The 17,759-nt window shown below is 40.3% G+C and overlaps 4 protein-coding genes across 5 annotated transcripts; 1 reads left to right on the top strand and 3 right to left on the bottom strand.

The window, feature by feature from the left end:
• Positions 1–1,361: 1,361 nt before the first annotated feature.
• LOC131330870 (2-methylpropanoate--CoA ligase CCL4-like) lies at positions 1,362–3,205 on the bottom strand. The gene has a single exon (XM_058364606.1). It carries the CDS (start codon positions 3,089–3,091, stop codon positions 1,418–1,420), a length of 1,674 nt encoding a protein of 557 aa, XP_058220589.1. The 5' UTR covers positions 3,092–3,205; the 3' UTR covers positions 1,362–1,417.
• Positions 3,206–3,909: 704 nt separating this feature from the next.
• Positions 3,910–7,566, bottom strand: LOC131330868 (uncharacterized). 2 transcript variants are annotated; one of them, XM_058364605.1, is made up of 4 exons: positions 6,564–7,566; positions 5,837–6,044; positions 4,488–4,544; positions 3,910–4,355 (listed from the first exon to the last, which is right to left on the bottom strand). In XM_058364605.1, the coding sequence occupies exons 2-4, from the start codon at positions 5,842–5,844 to the stop codon at positions 4,112–4,114; spliced, it is 309 nt and encodes a 102-aa protein (XP_058220588.1). In that variant the 5' UTR covers positions 5,845–6,044; positions 6,564–7,566; the 3' UTR covers positions 3,910–4,111. The 2 variants fall into 2 exon arrangements, 1 of the variants encoding a protein (XP_058220588.1); XR_009201273.1 differs by lacking the exon at positions 4,488–4,544 and having other exon boundaries at positions 7,239–7,566.
• Positions 7,567–8,969: 1,403 nt separating this feature from the next.
• Positions 8,970–11,148, top strand: LOC131330867 (uncharacterized). Its single transcript, XM_058364604.1, has 2 exons — positions 8,970–9,296; positions 10,765–11,148. Exons 1-2 carry the CDS (start codon positions 9,184–9,186, stop codon positions 10,970–10,972), a joined length of 321 nt encoding a protein of 106 aa, XP_058220587.1. The 5' UTR covers positions 8,970–9,183; the 3' UTR covers positions 10,973–11,148.
• Positions 11,149–11,971: 823 nt separating this feature from the next.
• Positions 11,972–16,452, bottom strand: LOC131330866 (lysine histidine transporter-like 8). Its single transcript, XM_058364603.1, has 5 exons — positions 15,971–16,452; positions 14,531–14,667; positions 13,342–13,775; positions 12,816–12,947; positions 11,972–12,709 (listed from the first exon to the last, which is right to left on the bottom strand). The coding sequence occupies exons 1-5, from the start codon at positions 16,330–16,332 to the stop codon at positions 12,221–12,223; spliced, it is 1,554 nt and encodes a 517-aa protein (XP_058220586.1). The 5' UTR covers positions 16,333–16,452; the 3' UTR covers positions 11,972–12,220.
• Between the last annotated feature and the right edge of the window lie 1,307 nt (positions 16,453–17,759).

Raw genomic sequence — 17,759 nt, 5'->3', positions numbered from 1 at the left:
GGTACACAACAATTCAATCAAAATGTACCCATCACATACATGTGAGGCACACACAATTATGGGTGTGGGTCATGGGCCCATGGGCCAATACCGATCCTTCACCGAAGACACACTCAAAATGAGAAGCCCAGCCCAGCTCGATAGATTGGGTGCCCCATGCCTGCTCACCCCTTAATTCATTGCAATGATTTTGAACCTTTCAATATGAGCCCGTGACTATACACCTGTTATGGTATACCCGCTCAGCACTGAAATTTTTTTCGGTCAACTGTGTTACTATTTGTTTGTCAAGAAACTAGAACCTGGTGGTGAGATATGTGTAATGTCTTTTCTCCCAAAGAGGGGAATAAGTTGAATAAGTAGATTATTCAAACTTTGTCTGTAAATTTAACAAATTTTGAATATATTTATAAAATTTGATTCATTTATAAGGTGTGTGAGGGGTGTTCCAGTTTCTCCAAAAAGTATTTTTTTAAAAAGAAGGTAATTTTAAGCTCAAAAATCATATGTTTACGCAAATAATTTTTCTATTAACATGAATCTTATTTGATAGATCTCATTGAAATCTTTTATACTGTGCAAAAAAAAATCAATTTTTTTTTTCATTTTCATTATATTTGAGTTTGAACGTTGAAAAAAAAAAGAACTTTTAAAATAAGAAGATAAACTGGAACACTAATATCCTCTTTCGCCGCCCTTCTCCATCGTCTCCAATACGTGGTCGCCGGTAGGTCGTCATTCGCAGCTGTAGTTCTGGGGTTCTGGTTAGTGTCTCGAAGCCGTCGAAGATCCTTTGTATATATATAGTCGTGGTCGCGGTAATTTTGCAAATGATTGATTAAGATGGTTTGTGATATTTAGGGGTTTTTCCAATTTTTTCTTTTTCCTAGGCTCGACTTCCTAGGTGGTAGCATGTCAGGCTCAGCTAAAGCCGCTTGACACACAACGACTCCATCAATAGTCACCAAAGCAAAAGGGTAAAATTTTCAATTGAATTTCCACCGAAACTTATGCCGAAGTGTGTTCGATCAGTGTAGTTTTCTTTTGTGCGTTGGAGTGTGAACGGGATGAGTTGTTCTTTAGTTAGGGGAGGTAACAGGGGTTTGAGTGTTTGTACTTGGGAAGGCTACTCTCTTTTATAACTTTTTAATCTTTTAATTAAAAACGTTGCTACTTCTTGGTGATTATATTGTATTTTTTCTTTCTTATCAACAAAGTTATTTATCATTTTCAGAAAAAGAAAAAAAACTTATAATGATTTTTTATTGAACTGATTACGAGTCGATGTCTAATATAAATTGTTCAAAATTTATAAACATTACATTTTTCTTGATCAATCGACAATGCTGACTTTGGCGGGAATTTTTTATTTTTTTTCCTTTCTTCAAACTCGTTGCACTACGTACGATTTGCACATTTACGTTCCCCTGGATGGTGGTAACGAGCCCGAACTCTTGGCAATCTCTCTGAGCGCAAACTTCTGAATTTTCCCGGTGGACGTCTTCGGCAGCTCATCCATAAACACCACCGTCTTCGGCACCATATAATGCGGCAACCTCTCCCTACAAAACCCCACCACATCCCCCTCCTCCACCCCCACCCCCACCCCACCCTTCAAACTGATAAACGCACAAACCGTCTCACCCCAAAACTCATCCGGCCGTGCCACCACCGCCGCCTCCTCCACCGCCTCGTTCCCATACAAAACCCTCTCCACCTCCATGCTACACACATTCTCCCCACCGCTCACTATAACATCCTTCAACCTGTCTCTTATTTCCAAATACCCGTCCGGATAAACAACTCCCACGTCTCCCGTGTACAGCCACCCGTTAGATTTGACACACTCCGACGTCCCCGCCGGATCTTTCAAATAACCCAGCATTACCGACCCTCCCCTTAGAACCACCTCCCCCACGGTCGCTCCGTCTCGGCTCACGCTTTTTCCCGACTCTGTATCAACCACGTCCAGTTCAGTGACTCCGATTGTCCTCACCCCTTGTCTACTCTTCAACCTCGCCCTTTCTTCCGCGTTTAATCTGTCCCAGCTCGGTTTCCACGCGCATGAAACCACCACCCCGGCCGCTTCAGTGAACCCGTACCCGTGGCTCACCACGAAGCCCAAGGATTCGACACGGAGGAGCACGGCGGCGGGCGGTGGCGCTCCGCCAGTCAGGAAGTGGACTGGGGTTTTTAACCGGTGCGTGGGGGAGTTTGACTTTGACAGCATGTTGAGGAGCACAGGTGCGCCGCACATGTGGGTCACGTTGTGCGCGCAAATGGAGTGATAGACAAGTGGTACGTTGAATTTGCGGAGGCAGATGTTGGTCCCACCTACGGCCGCCATGCCCCACGAGAAGCTCCACCCGTTGGAGTGGAACATCGGTAGGGTCCACAGGTATACAGGACGTTTCGGTACGGACCAGTCGATTAGGGAGTTGATTGTGATGATGAAAATCGAACGGTGGGAGTGGACCACGCCTTTCGGAGACGATGTTGTTCCCGATGTGTAGTTTAATGTCATTGGGTCCTGCTCGCTTTCGGGACGGACCCACTTGAACTCCGGATCTCCTTTCTCAACAAGGTCCTCGTAATTTTGAGTAAAGCCTACTGTAATCGATGATGATGGGTTGGATGAGATCGAGACCTCATTATCGGTGATGAGGACGAGGGTAGGGGATTGGGATTCGAGAGGGAACCGTTTGATGGCTTGGATGACGTTGGATTGAAATTGTTTATCAACGAATACGAGCTTTGATTCGCTGTGTTGGAGGAACACAGAGATCATATGGGCGTCGAGACGGGTATTGATGGTGTTAAGGATCGCACCGGTCATTGGGACGGCAAAATGAAGCTCGTACATGGCGGGGGTGTTGGGAGCCACCACAGATACCACATGGCCCCTCCCGATTCCGAGTGATTGGATGGAGGAGGCCAATTGCTGGCATCGACGGTGGGTCTGAGACCACGTGTATGTGGTGTCGTTATAGATGATTGAAGTGGTCTCGCCGTACGCGATTGCAGCTCTTTCCAGAAATGTTAGAGGTGTGAGTGGGCATGAATTTGCTGGGCTTGGCTTTAGTTGGTCCATTATTTTTGGTCTCTCTCTCTCTCTCTCTCTCTCTCTCTCTCTCTCTTTCTCTCATATATATATATGTTGTATTGGTTTCTGATTAGTCAGTGGAGTTACGAGTGGAATTAATGGCCTTTGATTAATGAGATCCTTAACAGTTCAATTAAACTGGCATGCGATTGAATGAAAGGAAAAGAATAGAAACAGAAATGACAGGTCACATGGCATGGTGGTACGTAGAGTCATGCATCTTATTTATATTTAGTTTGAGAATTTTGAATAATAGTAGTACCAACGAATTAATTTACAAAGGGTCGTCATGCATGAATATCGGGTTCTACGATCCTTCCAATTCAACCGAACACTTACTGGCGTTCAAGTAGGCGCGTGTAACATTGTCATTTGTAGAGAGAACAGAATCGCTCGGTACGATACAAAAACGCTAGCATGGATTGTGAGAATATAACAATATAACCATTCAAATAAAGAAAATAAACTATGTAGAAATTACCCGCGGTAACGAAAAGCAGCTACCAAAAGCAATTGTATTCGGACCCAGATTTGGCTTTTGGCACTACTTTTTTGGAAGCAGGTCAAAGTTCAATTCGCTTAGGGCAACCCAACACAATTAACTCTCAAACATGATGCTTTTCAATGGTCCGGATCTGCGGACGGTTTTTGATCGGTAAGAGTTATCTGTTAGATTGTGTTTTCAATGGTCCGGATCCGCGGATGATTTTTGACAAGTAAGAGTTATTCTTGCCGGTGAACAATCGTCCGCAGATCCGGACCATTGAAAACACAATCCAACGGTTGAGATCATGGTCCACACCAAAGCCAAAATCCAGGATCCCTGACTAGATCCAGACTATATATATAACTGTTCGAACTTAGAGAGAGAGAGAGTATAACTGTTCGAACTTAGAAACATGCATCTACTAAAATAGGTAGAAGTTAGTTCGGTTCAGAAACATAACTGCTAAACCCAGTACCCAGCAAATTAGCCTCACGTCTGTATGTTCACAACAACTGGAGCTTCTATGTTCGGAGGAGGGAATTGTGACTGAGGGTATTGCGGTGGTGGGATTTGTGGGTGTCCCATTTGAATGCTAACCAAATCGGGATAAGCACAGAATGAAGGGAGAAGACAGCAGCATTTGAAAAGACTCCGCGCTCCACAAAGTAGCAAGAGTGGGTGCCAAAGTACATGATCTTGCTCCTGTGGTGTCCGTGGAGTCCAGCACCAGATAGAAACAGAAGGATTGCTATGATAAATAACATCCTGCACTAGATGCAAAATAGATTTAGCACTTGTCGAACCTAAAATTTCTGGAGTAGGAGAAATGGGAAGATCGAAGAAAATAATGAAAAGAGAAGAAATCAACAACATAAAATAAGTTTGAAACAAAGCTACATGTATAGATAATGCTCTGTCATGGTCACACCTCTGTTAACATGATTCGCCACACCCCTGCAAAATACGTATTCGAACACATATTACAAAACATGGCATACCAATGCTCCAAAACATGGAATTAAGCGACCTAAAGCGAATCCAAGGCTTTCCTTACCGTTTTCCTTAGGAGAACGAATTAAAATGTACCCAACCAAAAAATAGAGTATTCATTGGACAAATGTAAAACAAATCAGTGAAAATGCTTCTAGAAATGCATGTAGTACATCAAGAATTCCGAAACTAGCATTCTATGTATTGGATCTTTATCTCTTACAAATAAGTACATTGTATTTCGTGATCTCCATAACTCAATTCACGGCATGTGGCATATCAAGTTCTCAACAGATAGGTGCTTAAATGTACCTCCTAATTTACACTTAGTTAGCCCCTATGTAGCACGGATACAAACGGACATAGGACATGGGATTGTAAGAAAAGACGGACACATACACGGCAGGGGACACAGGAAAAAAAAAATATATATATTTATATATGTATATATTCCTAAGTTATACGTAGAAGAATGAAGCATAATATGTACAAACAAACATCATATTTCCGCCATATAAAACTTTTAACCAAAAATATTTTAAGTAATACATATTGCATATTTAAGTCTGCCGTGTATCCATGCGTGTCCCTCCTGTCCCCACTGTGTCCTCCTCAAAAAATTAATCAAATTTAATGGACGTACCACACATTTTTCGCCGTGTTCCCGTGTCGCCGAATTTTGGTGCTTCAAAAGTTCGTTATCTTGTTGGAGAATATTGATGCGTTTCTGTGTTTGCAGGTTTTGTGGAGCTCTAGACGGGCTTACAGATGCTTCTGAAGGATTGCCATGGTTATAGGAGTATTTGGAGGTTTTTGACAAGCAAGGTGGCCGTACCGTTCCTCGTACCAAATCAATCCGCAGTCCAAATAACTAGGGTCAAACTTAACCAAGTCTTCTTGCAATGAGAGGAGAACGAATCCTACTTGCCAATTTTAACCAATTTCACAATTAACGTGTCATGATAAGAAGGCAATACAGATTGTCCAAACCAAACCTTTTTGCCTCACACAACATATTTAAGAACACAGTATTATCAACTTAATGTTTTTACCAATCAAGATTCTTGAAAATGAAAACAGCGAACTTTAGAAACAGAGAATTCTATCATAAGCAACAAAACAAAGTCAAACACCTGCAAAAATATCAGGTAACTATAAACGTGCCTAAAAAGTAGTTAGAGTGTGCTTGCTGTAGAAAATGTCTGTACTAATTAGAAATTTGTTTTGAAACCTTCCAGTCGAAAGCTCAGAATTACCATGACATGATGAAGGCTATCAAATCCCATGCCCATATAATGTTTAATTGATAAGAACCTCGTCTGCAACAAAAGCCAGAACTGATACTGATGATAATCTTAGCAACCGTAAGAGACACTGCTCCAGCTAATCCAAGACTCGAAGCTGGACTGCTGGGGTATATACATTAATACATGCAGAAGAAGAGGTGAACTGAACCTGAGAAGCCTGCAAAGAAGAAAAGGAAGGGGAGGGGAGGGGAGGGGGGGGGATGGTTAAGGGTGAGAATTCATATTACTCCAAAGACTATGAAGGAGCGAGTAACATTTTAGCCTTATAATGAATAGCCATGTCCAGAATGTTGAAGTCTCAGTCATTCTAGATTTGACGTGAATGAAATATGTACAAACTTCAAAGCTATTGAAGTATCAGGCAGTCCATACAAAACTTAAACAACAGACAATACGAACTTCATTAAATGTAATCGTCTCATTTAACCAGCGTTTTACCACTCAAATAACCGCTGCTACATTCTATGCACATGGAGACAGACTCAACTGGACTTTGTGCTTCAAAGAACTAATACTCCAAGTCGCAAGAAGTACGACAGTAACAAATTCAACTGCATTTAATAAGCCCCAATGGAAGGTGAGCATTAGACATCAAAATTCATCTACATAACACACACTAGGTGAAGGTTATCACTTATCAGTAACACAAGGGAAACAACAAGGACAAGGTTTTTACCAATTTTACCCGCTTAAGTGTCTTTTCGCTCTTTTCTCCCCATGTCTTGGGCTGATGCTGGTTTGTCTTTTGTCTGTCTTTTTCTTTTCTTTCTCCGGTTTGCTTTTGGTCTTCTCTCAGAATAGATAACTACCAACTGCAATCTTTATTTTTGATAACTCGGAATGGATACTACCAACCGCAATCTTAGGTCACTTGACTGCATCCTAAACCCAAGTCACCAATCAGATTGGGTGTATGCAATGTTGAAGCTAACGTGTTACTTATCACACCTTCCGTTATCAACTGCAAAACTTGTTCCAATTCCAAGAGCTTGGATTGAATTGCTATATCAATACCGATTCGTACGGGTCGTACATGGACGGTATTTGGAGTCAACAACTCTCCTAGGGTTTCCTCATTTGGGGCCAAAGATCTTACCAATTCCGAAGGAACTAGAGATCCTTTCTACATCAATCTTTATGATTTGCTTATTTGCCTAAGGAATTTTGTACAGATCATGGAAGTCGTTTTCACAATTTTCTAAATCCAGACCAGTATGCTCGCCAATTACTGTTACTTCCGGCAGAAATTCGTGGCAAAAATTTTCTAGAGAACTCAGTTCGATATTTTGAACAACTCTTTGAGTCCAGTATGTTTTACAATATTCCCTCAGGGAAATGGATAATTAATTACCTTTATCCTTGTTGCCCCACAGAGAAACCTTAAAGTAGCAGGTAAAAGCCCTAGAACCCAACACAGAGCAAATCACTTTAGCCTTCTTCTCCATTCTTCTTCTTCGTCCTCTCTCTCTCACTCTCTCTCTCCTTCATAAAGTGGCAAAGAGATGGAAGAGATGGAGCGCGGAGTACATTGAATTCTATTGCCATTTTTGTTTGGGGTCCCCTATGCCCCTACAGTAATCTTCTGGCTGGTTTTTTTGTTCAGGAATGGCACTATCTATATATAAATATGGGGGTGAAAGAATGAGTTTTGGGTGGGGATGGTCACTGGGTTTTGCATCTGTGGCTCGCACTGTTTAGGAAAACCGTGTTCCGGAGCTCGACAGTAATGACCCTTGGCTTTGACCCAATTGCAAATGGACGGGAGATTCAAAACATAACAATCCGAAAATATAAAATTATGATTGAAACTCGAATTCGACCCTGACATCCTTGTTCGGTCGTGGGTTTGGAAAATTTTTTGGGTTTGATTTTTGGGTAATGAATGACGAGAGAAAATATGATAATAATTGAAGATAAAGGTAATAAATAGAGAGAGGTAATGAATAGAGAGAGAAATAAGATTAATGATTGGATATAGGGGTAATGAGGGGGTGTTCCAACTTCAAAAAAAGAAGGTTTTGGAAAAAGGAAGGTATTTTCAAGCCCAAAAATTATATGTTTATGCAAATAATTTTCCTACCAATATGGATCTTGTTTGATAGATTTCATTGAAATCTTTTATACGGTGCAAGAAAAATCAAAAAATTATTTTTCATTTTCATTATATTTGAATTTGAAAATTGAAAAAAAAGAACTTTTTAAAAAGGAAGGTGAGTTGGAACACCACCTGAGTGGAGAGAGAAATGAAAGTAATGATTGAAAATATAGGTAATGAGTAGATTTGGGTTTGGAAATTTTTTTTCAAACCCACAACCGAACAAAAGCAGGGTTTTGGATTTTAGATTTTGGATTCTAATTATTATTTTATTTCTCTTCAATCATTACTCTCATTTTCTTTCTATCTCTTTCCAATTATTACCTCTATTTTCAATTATTACTCTATTTCTCTTTACATTTGCTACCTATAAATTCAAATCCAAAATTCCAAAATGAATGAGCTCAAAAGGTTGTGAACAAATTTTATTTGACCCAAAACTAACAAACGGAAAGAAAAATTGAATAAAGGAGAGATGTGGGTCATTCGGATAACATATGAGATTTTACGTGGTACAAAATTAGTCGATGCGTGCATAAATTAACCCACGTCCTAGTTATCCAAAAAAATGTGATACATGATTAATTGTAATGTGTTTGATTTAGTTGAGGTAAAGAATGAGATAAGTAGTTGCGGATCATTTTTTACTATTGCACGGAGAGTGAAATAAATCCAATGCCTAAAGGGTTGACCAGATCTGTTGAGGCTTGAAATCTTCTAAATTATAATTAACTTCTTTCGGGTTAGTTCAAACGGAATTTTTCTTTGATTTTAAGTGGAATCTCCGCTAATGGACTATAGAATTGAGTTCAATAATAAGTTGAAATATGCGAAAGCTAACCTTGTGGCCCGGAGAGGTTAGCCCGGACATCTCAATTATATATGGAAGAATAAAAGAAATAATCACAATGGTTTGGATTAGTTTATACTACCACCCAATTAGAACTCCGGAGTCAAACAAACCAACCTTCTCGCGATTCCTCGGCTCGTGATATTTTGAGAGGGGCGAAGTGAAATTTCCCGGAGAAAAAACAAAAAACAACAAAGAGAACGTTGATGCTTAATTGTTCCTTCTCGTCTCCTCCCTTTTTCTCCGTCAGATTTCAAATTTCGGCTTCTTCTTCATCGAAGCATTGAATCGTACATGTCTTCTGAGCTCCGGAGATACACGTAAGATTCAAGGGGAGAGAGAGAGAGAGAGATGATAACTCGATCCAATCTGGCGGAACAGCTGAGAGAGTACCAGATTCGATCGAAGTACGACTGGACATCTTTCTCGGTTTTTTCATCCACTTCTAATCTCCACTTTTCACGGTACCCACTCTTTAATCGCCCTTTAATTGTTTCGTAAATTGGGTTTTTTTTTTAATTCCCCAATTTTCGTTTAACTTGTTTATTTAGGGTTTCGTGTTAATATTTGTTGCATTGATTATTTTGTGATCTTTGAGGCAATGATTTGATCCGATTGAATCAGTTAGGTTGTGGGTTTGTTGATGGAGTTTACTGCTGTGCTTTCTCATAGGTCTTAGACATGCCAAAGACAAAACAAGAAATTGTAAAGAACTAAAGAATAGGTCTTTAACATGCCAAAGCATAAATCAGGAAACGGTAAAGAACTGAGCTACCAAACTGTGCTAATTGGGTTGGAATAATGCTATCCGTCGAAGAAATATTGTCTTGGGTTACCATCCCTTTGGATTGAGGAATTTCATAAGAAAAGAAAAGAAAAGAAAGGGTTATGGTTTCTAGCCTAATCACTCATTTGGATTGAGCATTTGGGTGAGAAATGGAGAGAGAAAAGAACAAAAATGAATGTTTTTTATTGGCTTCTTCCCCTTTCTTTAATGTTAGGGAAATTTTGTCTTTTGAGTTTTTGACTCAACTGCCTAATTTCATGTCCTTCTCTCACGAGTGGATTAAAACTCTCATTTCTTTCTTTTTTTGGTTTCTAGATTTTAATTTTTACTGATAGACTTAAGCGGTACTGGGGTTCGTTAGGGATTAGCACTCAACTTTCAATCATTGTTGGAAATTAAAGGATTTAGTTTTCTCGCTTGTGAAATTCCTTGCCGAAGTGGGATTGCACTGGACAAGCCATCAATAAAAACGGCAGAGAAAAGGCCCAAAGTACAAAAACAAAGTAAAGGAGGAAATCAATGGCACAACTGAAAGCTAGAATCGATTTGGTTTGGTTTGCAAGATGCTAATGTGGCTCAAGATGGATAATACAGCCCATTAGGACACTTTAAGACACGACTCAAGAACATCAAACCCTACCCTTCGGTTCCTACTTTTGCCCAATCCCACATCCATGTAAATAATGGAAATCCTGTTGTGCTACTGAAGGTGTAATAGTGCTCTTAGATGGGAATGTATTCCATTTCCATGTATGGTATGTTTCATGAGATGCGTGAGGTGTTTGTGATCGAAGTGAGGAAAATAGACCATGCCATGACTAAATGGGTTGAGTTGTTGATGTTGGTTGTGCCCTAACCAAACTGAGCCTTAAGTCCCAACGAATGTTTGTCATCCCCTCTTGTTTAATCTTTGCTTATTCAGTTTGAAAGCTTTCTTGGTTACTACTTAGACCTTACGATTACTGATAGCTGAGGGTGATTACTTTTCGCTTTTCCTGCTACTGCCACTGCTGCCTTTTCCCCCCTAGAGTGCAATTTGTTTTCAGTATGGTGTCCGTGCAGAATCACTTGTTTGGGAATTGCTGAAGAATAGCACCCACCTCTGACATTTTTCTGTCTTGCTTTTTCCTTTTCCATGAGTGCAGGGTGGACGTTGTCATCTTTGTGTTATGGGAACTCATCATTTTAGCTTTCCTGGTGTTCTCAGCTGTTTCGTTATATTTCGGGCATGTGAAGATTGCGTTTATCTTAGTTTGCATCACATTGCTGCTGCTTTTATGCATGAAAATTACAAAGCAAGTAAGACTGGACAGGAAAAAGAAACGAAGGATGCTTCTTCCATTGTCGATGTAGAGCTATATCAAGCTATGAACTTTTTTCCCAAGCGATCTCAGATTTCTTTTGTAGATTGTTAAATTTTGACCATTGCTTTTGGTCCATCCTCTCTTTTTGTTTATTGACATATGTATTGAGCTAAAGTAAGCTCACTCATTAAATAGTATAATTGATGCGGTTACTTCAACACAAAACGACCCAAGCGTTGTTGCTTAGCATTTTTTTTTGGCTTTGCTTTGTGGTTCTGATAGTTACAGATGATCATGCTGGGATGTTTTGGGTCAAAAGAGGATAGATTGTTGTATGCTTGGCTTCCTTTCTATTTGTTCTGTTTCTATTACGTTTGGGATGCGGAATGTTTCATTGCTGAACTCCTGCAGTTCAATCTTCCTAAATATTGCAGGACAATATTTCCGGGGAACAAGGGTTTCGATGGCTGGGCGTTTGCTAGAGCTTATAAAACTAAAACGTTTAGCCTCCTTTTACTTATCAGGAATTGTGTCCATCTAGTTTGTTGCGGCTTCTGCTAATAACTCTTGCTGGGAGAAAACCACCTCAGGAAGCTGGAAAAAACTACTAATTCCAAAGCTCTATTTTGATGCTTTTTGCTTTCATCTTTGGCAACAGAACTGGCTTTTACTATAATCTAAGCTACTACAAACACTCCCAATTATCAAACATGTAGTCTACCCATACGGATTTTGTGCATAGCGATTGTGCACAAATCACGGTGTGGGGCCCACCCTGGGTCTCACACAAATATTCCGAGTCATTCATTAAATGTAAACTTTTTTTTTTGAAGCCCTCTTGAGAAAATCAGCTCATTCTAATACCTATATGTGCTCAATCTAATCATTTAATTTTTCAGGACCCTAGAATCTAAATGAAAAGTTGGATGATTGGATCGAGCACCTATAATTATCAGATTAAGCTGATTTTTTGCGGGACTCTTGAAGAAACGATTTAAATTTAATTAGATGTTTGTGTGGGATTCTAAGTGGGCCCTACACCATGATCTGTGCCGCACAATCACTGTGCACAAAATGTGGCATTGTTTTTCTATGGTTAACAGATACAGAAGAACGTCCAAGTACATAGAGTGGAGTATATTGGTGAGAGCATTATTTGATGGTTGCAAGCAACTATAAACACAAAAGCTTTGAAGGAAATCTAACAATACTTCCTTCAGCTCATCAGACCCATTCAAATCAGAGCCAATGTCTATAAAATACACTTCCTTACCATATCCCCCGCAGGCTCTATCCTTTACTGAGGCTTGAAAAAGCTCACTTTAATGCCAGTGTCAATCACAACATAAACCCCAGCAGCAATCACCAAAACGCTCAAAACCATGCCCAAAATTCCCAGTCCCCAGTTGAGCCACCACGCGAAACTATGCTTCTTGGGTTTCTTAATCTTAAGCCACATGAAACACGGATATGAAAATGTCACGGGCAATGCAACCCCACCGATCAACCCAGCGAAGCTACCCAAGAAGGGAATCGCAACAGCCACGAAGAAGCACCCATACCCAAACATGGCCCGGGAGATTGCCCGGAGCCACCACGGGCAGGGCCTGTTCATCCTGCTGGTGAACTTGGACTCCATGTCGTCAAACATTTGCATGGCGTAGATCTGGAAGGAGCTCACTGCGTTTACTATGATGAACAGGCTCACTAATCCTAAAACAGCTTGCGATGTGTCGCGTCCGTGGTACGTGTAAATTGCTGCTAACATTCCACCATTTTCTGGTATCTGAAAGAAAAGAAGATGATACCATTTTTTTTAGATTGGTTTAGGTCTTTATTTGTGGGTTATAGTTATGAGGAAAAATGGAACTTAGTTGAAGAAATATATATACCTTGTGGCCATAAGCCCAATATCCTCCTATCGCAAGAGGAAATAAGCACATTGCAACAATCACATAAGCAATTTGAACCCCTCTCCACATTGGCACATGGGATGGATGCTTCTCACTTGAAGGCATTGTTGCCTGCAAACCAAAAGCTACCATCAACAAATTCTCCTCTTTCGCCGAGAAAAATAATAATAATAATTCTCCTCTTTCTTCCTTTTTTTCTTACTATGATTACTTTGTTTTTCTTCTAATTTTCTTTTGTTACTTTCTCTTTGCATAGTCTTACATTCCAATAATTTGGATAGAAAGAAGTAATGAAATGGGCTAATTTTAACAGCGCAACTTGTTTGTGTTTGTGATAGCTTATTCCAGGTCCTCCCTGGATGCTATCAAGCAGGGATGCTGCCAAAGTACCCCGCTTGGCAGCATCCCCGAATCCTCACAATGTGTAGCTGAAAGTGCATTAGAGAAGTAATAATGGTTTTGGAATAAAAGAACTTCGCAATTTCCAATGAAGGGTGGATGGTACCTGAATTTCGAGGGTAAGATTATGGCCTCTGAAAGCAAAAGCAATAATTCCATACGAATTCAAAATGCCAAATATCCAAACAACATTGGAGACCGGTCTCACTCGATCGTACGACACACCATCAAGCCTGCCCTCTGTGACCGAAACAATCCACATTATCGTGCAGTAGCCGATGGCGGTGATAGCACCGACGAGAGATACACCGGCGATGGAGTTCAAGTTGGGCAGCTGAGACAGAAGCACGGCAGCGCAAGTGAAAACCAAGTACCACTCCACCGTGGTTAACGGCATTGGCTTGCCGGCGCAACTTGCCCCGCACGCTATTTGGTAGAAGGTTTTCATTGTTCCACCGCCAATTATGATTAGGGCAACGCAAGTTCCGCCGGACAGATACATTATTGGGAAGGCGGCAAAAATATTTGCCATTTTGTCACCTGTCAGTACAAGATTAGCATTAGATGAGCAACTTTTTCCCAATTTTTTCTCCATAGTTTGATTTTCGTGACTTAAACTCGCACTCTGACATGACACTAAAGAAGTTAAACTCCTTCTGTAGGCTTGTTTGTGTACGATTCATTAACAGGGGAACAGCTTGAATATCTATCTAACATGTCAGCATAAAAAGGGTTCCTCTACAAGGTTCGTCCACGGATGGTGAATTAGGGGGCCAAAGATCAGGTCAAAAGGCATAGTCGATGGGCACAAAGTTTCCTCCTGAGAAATGGGTTAACCAATTATCATGTCAGCATAAGACGGGTTTCTTCCACAAGGTTCGTCCACAGATGGTGAGTCAGGGTGAAAGATCAGGTCAAAAGGCATAGTCGATGGGCACAAAGTTTCCTCCTGTGAGATGGGTTAACAATTATCATGTCTGCATAAGAAAGGTTCCTACACAAGGTTCGTCCACGGATGGTGAGTCAGGGTGAAAGATCAAGTCAAAAGGCGTAGTCGATGGGCGCAAAGTTTCCTCCTATGAAATGGGTTACTATTCCCTAGTCACTTACTCGGCCCCAAACCTCTTATCGGCAAATTCCTCCACAAATCCATTGTTCCGACTTAACATAAAGTTTCGGTTGGTTCAATTTAGGAAACTGATATAAAATTTGTCTAAATCAGAGGAAAGGAATTGCAAGGTTCAAGTTTTGTAGAAGATAAAAATGCAATCAATCTGAGATTGATAGGGACATACCGAAAGTTGCACTGAAGAGTTGGAGGTATCTGCTATAACGCATCCCAGTTTCGGTGGATTCATGAAGCTTAACCAACAGCCCCAGTGTGTACAACTGCCAAACGAATGCCACTGTCAAACTTATTGTTCCCCATGCCCTGCAACGCAAAATCGGTACGTAATTGGTCAAGCCAAGATTTTACTGCAACGGTCGACACACGAAGTTTTTTTTTTTTATCGGCAAAAGAAATTTTATATCTCACGAAGCAGTTGACACAAAGTCGTAGAAGTAACCAAATGAATTTTCCTGTTTTGTGGCTAAAATCAGTTACTGCAGGATTGGCGCACCGTGTCCTAGATTAATAATCTTGTCAACTATCGGGAGGTCACGGGGTGGAGGCCAGATTTTATTATTTATTTCTGCTATGGAGATTGTATTTTAATAACCATACTATGTTGTAGGGTGTTGCGAATATTTCATTTTTTGAGCAACTCGGTATCCGACGTAATAAACACAATATTCATCTCAGAGTCAATCTCATCGTCACCAACGAAAGCACAACTAAAGATGGGACAAAGTTTCATATGAACTGATCAATAGTACACGGATCATGTTGGACGATATTATTTTTTGTACTTGATGGCTCAGGGGTTTTGATAATGACGGTTATCTGTATACTTCTGAGGAAATCAACTAGGAGTAAATGAAATTGATTTGCATGATACTTTTCGTGCATAATCATGGGCGTCCCGTTTTGCTACAGGCTACAAAGTCAGAACTGTAGATGCATGTCAAAAGTTACTATTGATAAGCCACTTTCTCTCTTTTGTTTTCGATAACCGGATGTCCAGGCTAGCTTGCGCACCTCGACGAATTCCGACCCCCTGAAGTGAACGATCAGACAAACCTTCCAGTAGCCCAAGATTTAGTAGGATTCGAACATGACTTTCTCCCTTTCCTCTACCTTCTAACCCGTATAAACTAATTGAAACATATGTATTTAGAGCTATAGCATTGTTGTCAAAAAAGAGCTTGCCAAACTAACAGAATCATCGATGTGACTTTGTCAATGAATGTAAGAATTATAAAGAGATGATCCAAAAACAGAACTTTCACACAAGTAGTTCATCCAGAATGACATAACAACGGAAAATACGACCGATCCTGTTAGGATTTTAGTTAGAATTGAAAAGACCGAATCCGAAAGACTTCTTATTGAGAATTTTGCACAAAACGCGCGTGTATATGTTGGTAAGTGTCAGGAGTGTGAAGCTTGTTTATTATAGGACTCAAAGGCCCACGAATCCTCCGATACCGTTGTTATCCATGTATTGACTGATGTTGTACGTCTAATATCGGCCAACTATATGGCCATATTATCGGTTAACGTTATGTTTTTCGATACCGTGATTTAAAAGCCGATTGCTACGCAACCAAAATGATAGTAAGTAGAAGCTTACCAGCCAAGAACAGTGAAGGCAACAGGGACAACAAGAGCCTGAATCCCAATGCCAGAACAGAGTGTATGAAAAGCAGCGTAATAAGCATTTCCATTTCTGGACTCGGTGATGGGTAGCCAAGCATCTTGGGGGTCAAGCTTCGTGAGCTTAATGGCCCTCCTCACTGGACTCCCCAAGGGTGTTATGAAGCTCGGAGTCCGAGAATGAGAGGTCTTCGGACTCTTGGTTTTTGCTGCATTTGGGTGTTCTATTTGGAGTAATGGCTTTCTTGACAGAGAGGGTGAGTTGTACTGAGTTTGCATCGGTGGGGCTGATACCACCGGCGGTGGCGCGGTGGCGCTGTCTTCAACTACCTCACCCATACCTCTGGAACACTTCTCTGTTTTTTCCCTCACTCCGCCCTTCACGCAAGTTACCAACTGCCTACGAGTCAATATTTATAGTTTATTTTGAGAAAGTAGAGTTTGGAAGGAAAGTGCCGAGAGAGAGAGAGAGAGAGAGAGAGAGGGAGAGTAATATTTGGTGGACAACTGGGGCTGACCGGCGCTTACATGTGTATGCAGCAGCTTGCTGCAAGAGTTAACTCACATAATACGTGTGTGCGCACGAAAAAACGAGTAACGTTCAAATTAAAACCGTAAAAGTGTTGCCTATTTCTCTCTAAAAAAAAAGAGAAGAGAGTTTTTCATAATAGCTCAAAGTACGAAATTTGTGAGAACGAGAATTAAGAATGAAAGTATATATAGAGCGACCGTCTTGAGTTTGGAGCAAAAAATACTGCCGAAAGATAAAGTGATCTTATTTCCTTTAGTTTTTTTCTTGCCAAATGTTTGATGGAGTTGTTGGGACAGTTATTCTTGGTGCTAAATGATGATATCTTCTATTATTGACAACCCATCAAAAAGAAATTAAACATGAAAATTCTTATCGTTTCTGACTAGGACTAAAGTCTTCTAGACGCTAAGTACTTGCATGTATCTACTTGTACAGGAATACAGAGATATATATAGAGAGAGAGAGAGAGAGAAATTTTCAAGTGAGGGATCCCTTATTTTGTTAAAATGAGAGACTTTCATTTGCCGATCAAATTTTGAAAATCCGAACCGTTCAATGTGTGCAGAACGTAATTTTAAGGGCCCTCGCAAGAAATCAGCAAAAAAAATGACCGGGAAGGGCGTCATCTGAGCAGTTTTTTTTGAATCGTTCAATGAAAACTGCTCGGATGAAGCCCTTCCAGGTCATTTTTTTTGCTGATTTCTCATTAGGGACCCTTAAAATCACGTTCTGATAACTTTGAGCGGCTCGGATCATCGAAATTCAATCGGGAAGGGGAGTCTCGCATTTTAATAAAATGAGGGATCCCTCATCGGAACCTAACTCTATATATATATATATATATATATCCATGGGACCTAGAGAGCCTAAAGGTCAAGACCCGTGTTTTCTTAATTGCAAAATTTTCAAACCAATTAACATTCTTTCTTATAACAATGTGAGTTGGATACGTTTATCACAGAATCAACCGATGCGGTAGTTAAGAGGAGTGATATCATTACAATCGAAGGTAATACTAAGGGGAGAGATATATTGAAATTAACATTTGAGGCGGTAGTTTGATAGAAAGAATCTTGATCTTTTGAACAACGAAACACGATTTACTTAAATCTGTATAGTCGATCTGAATTGATCGGGATTTAAAGCTCTGTTTAGTTTGGTTAACGTAAGTGACGGATGTTTCAACATAACAAAAACAACATATATACACATGTTCGTATAGTCAGCATTATGT

Source organism: Rhododendron vialii, chromosome 6a (genome assembly GCF_030253575.1).
Source record: "Rhododendron vialii isolate Sample 1 chromosome 6a, ASM3025357v1".
Classification (NCBI taxonomy): Eukaryota; Viridiplantae; Streptophyta; class Magnoliopsida; order Ericales; family Ericaceae; genus Rhododendron; species Rhododendron vialii.
The sequence above is the reverse complement of the archived record's forward strand: the minus strand, read 5'-3'. Positions and strand labels throughout refer to the sequence as shown.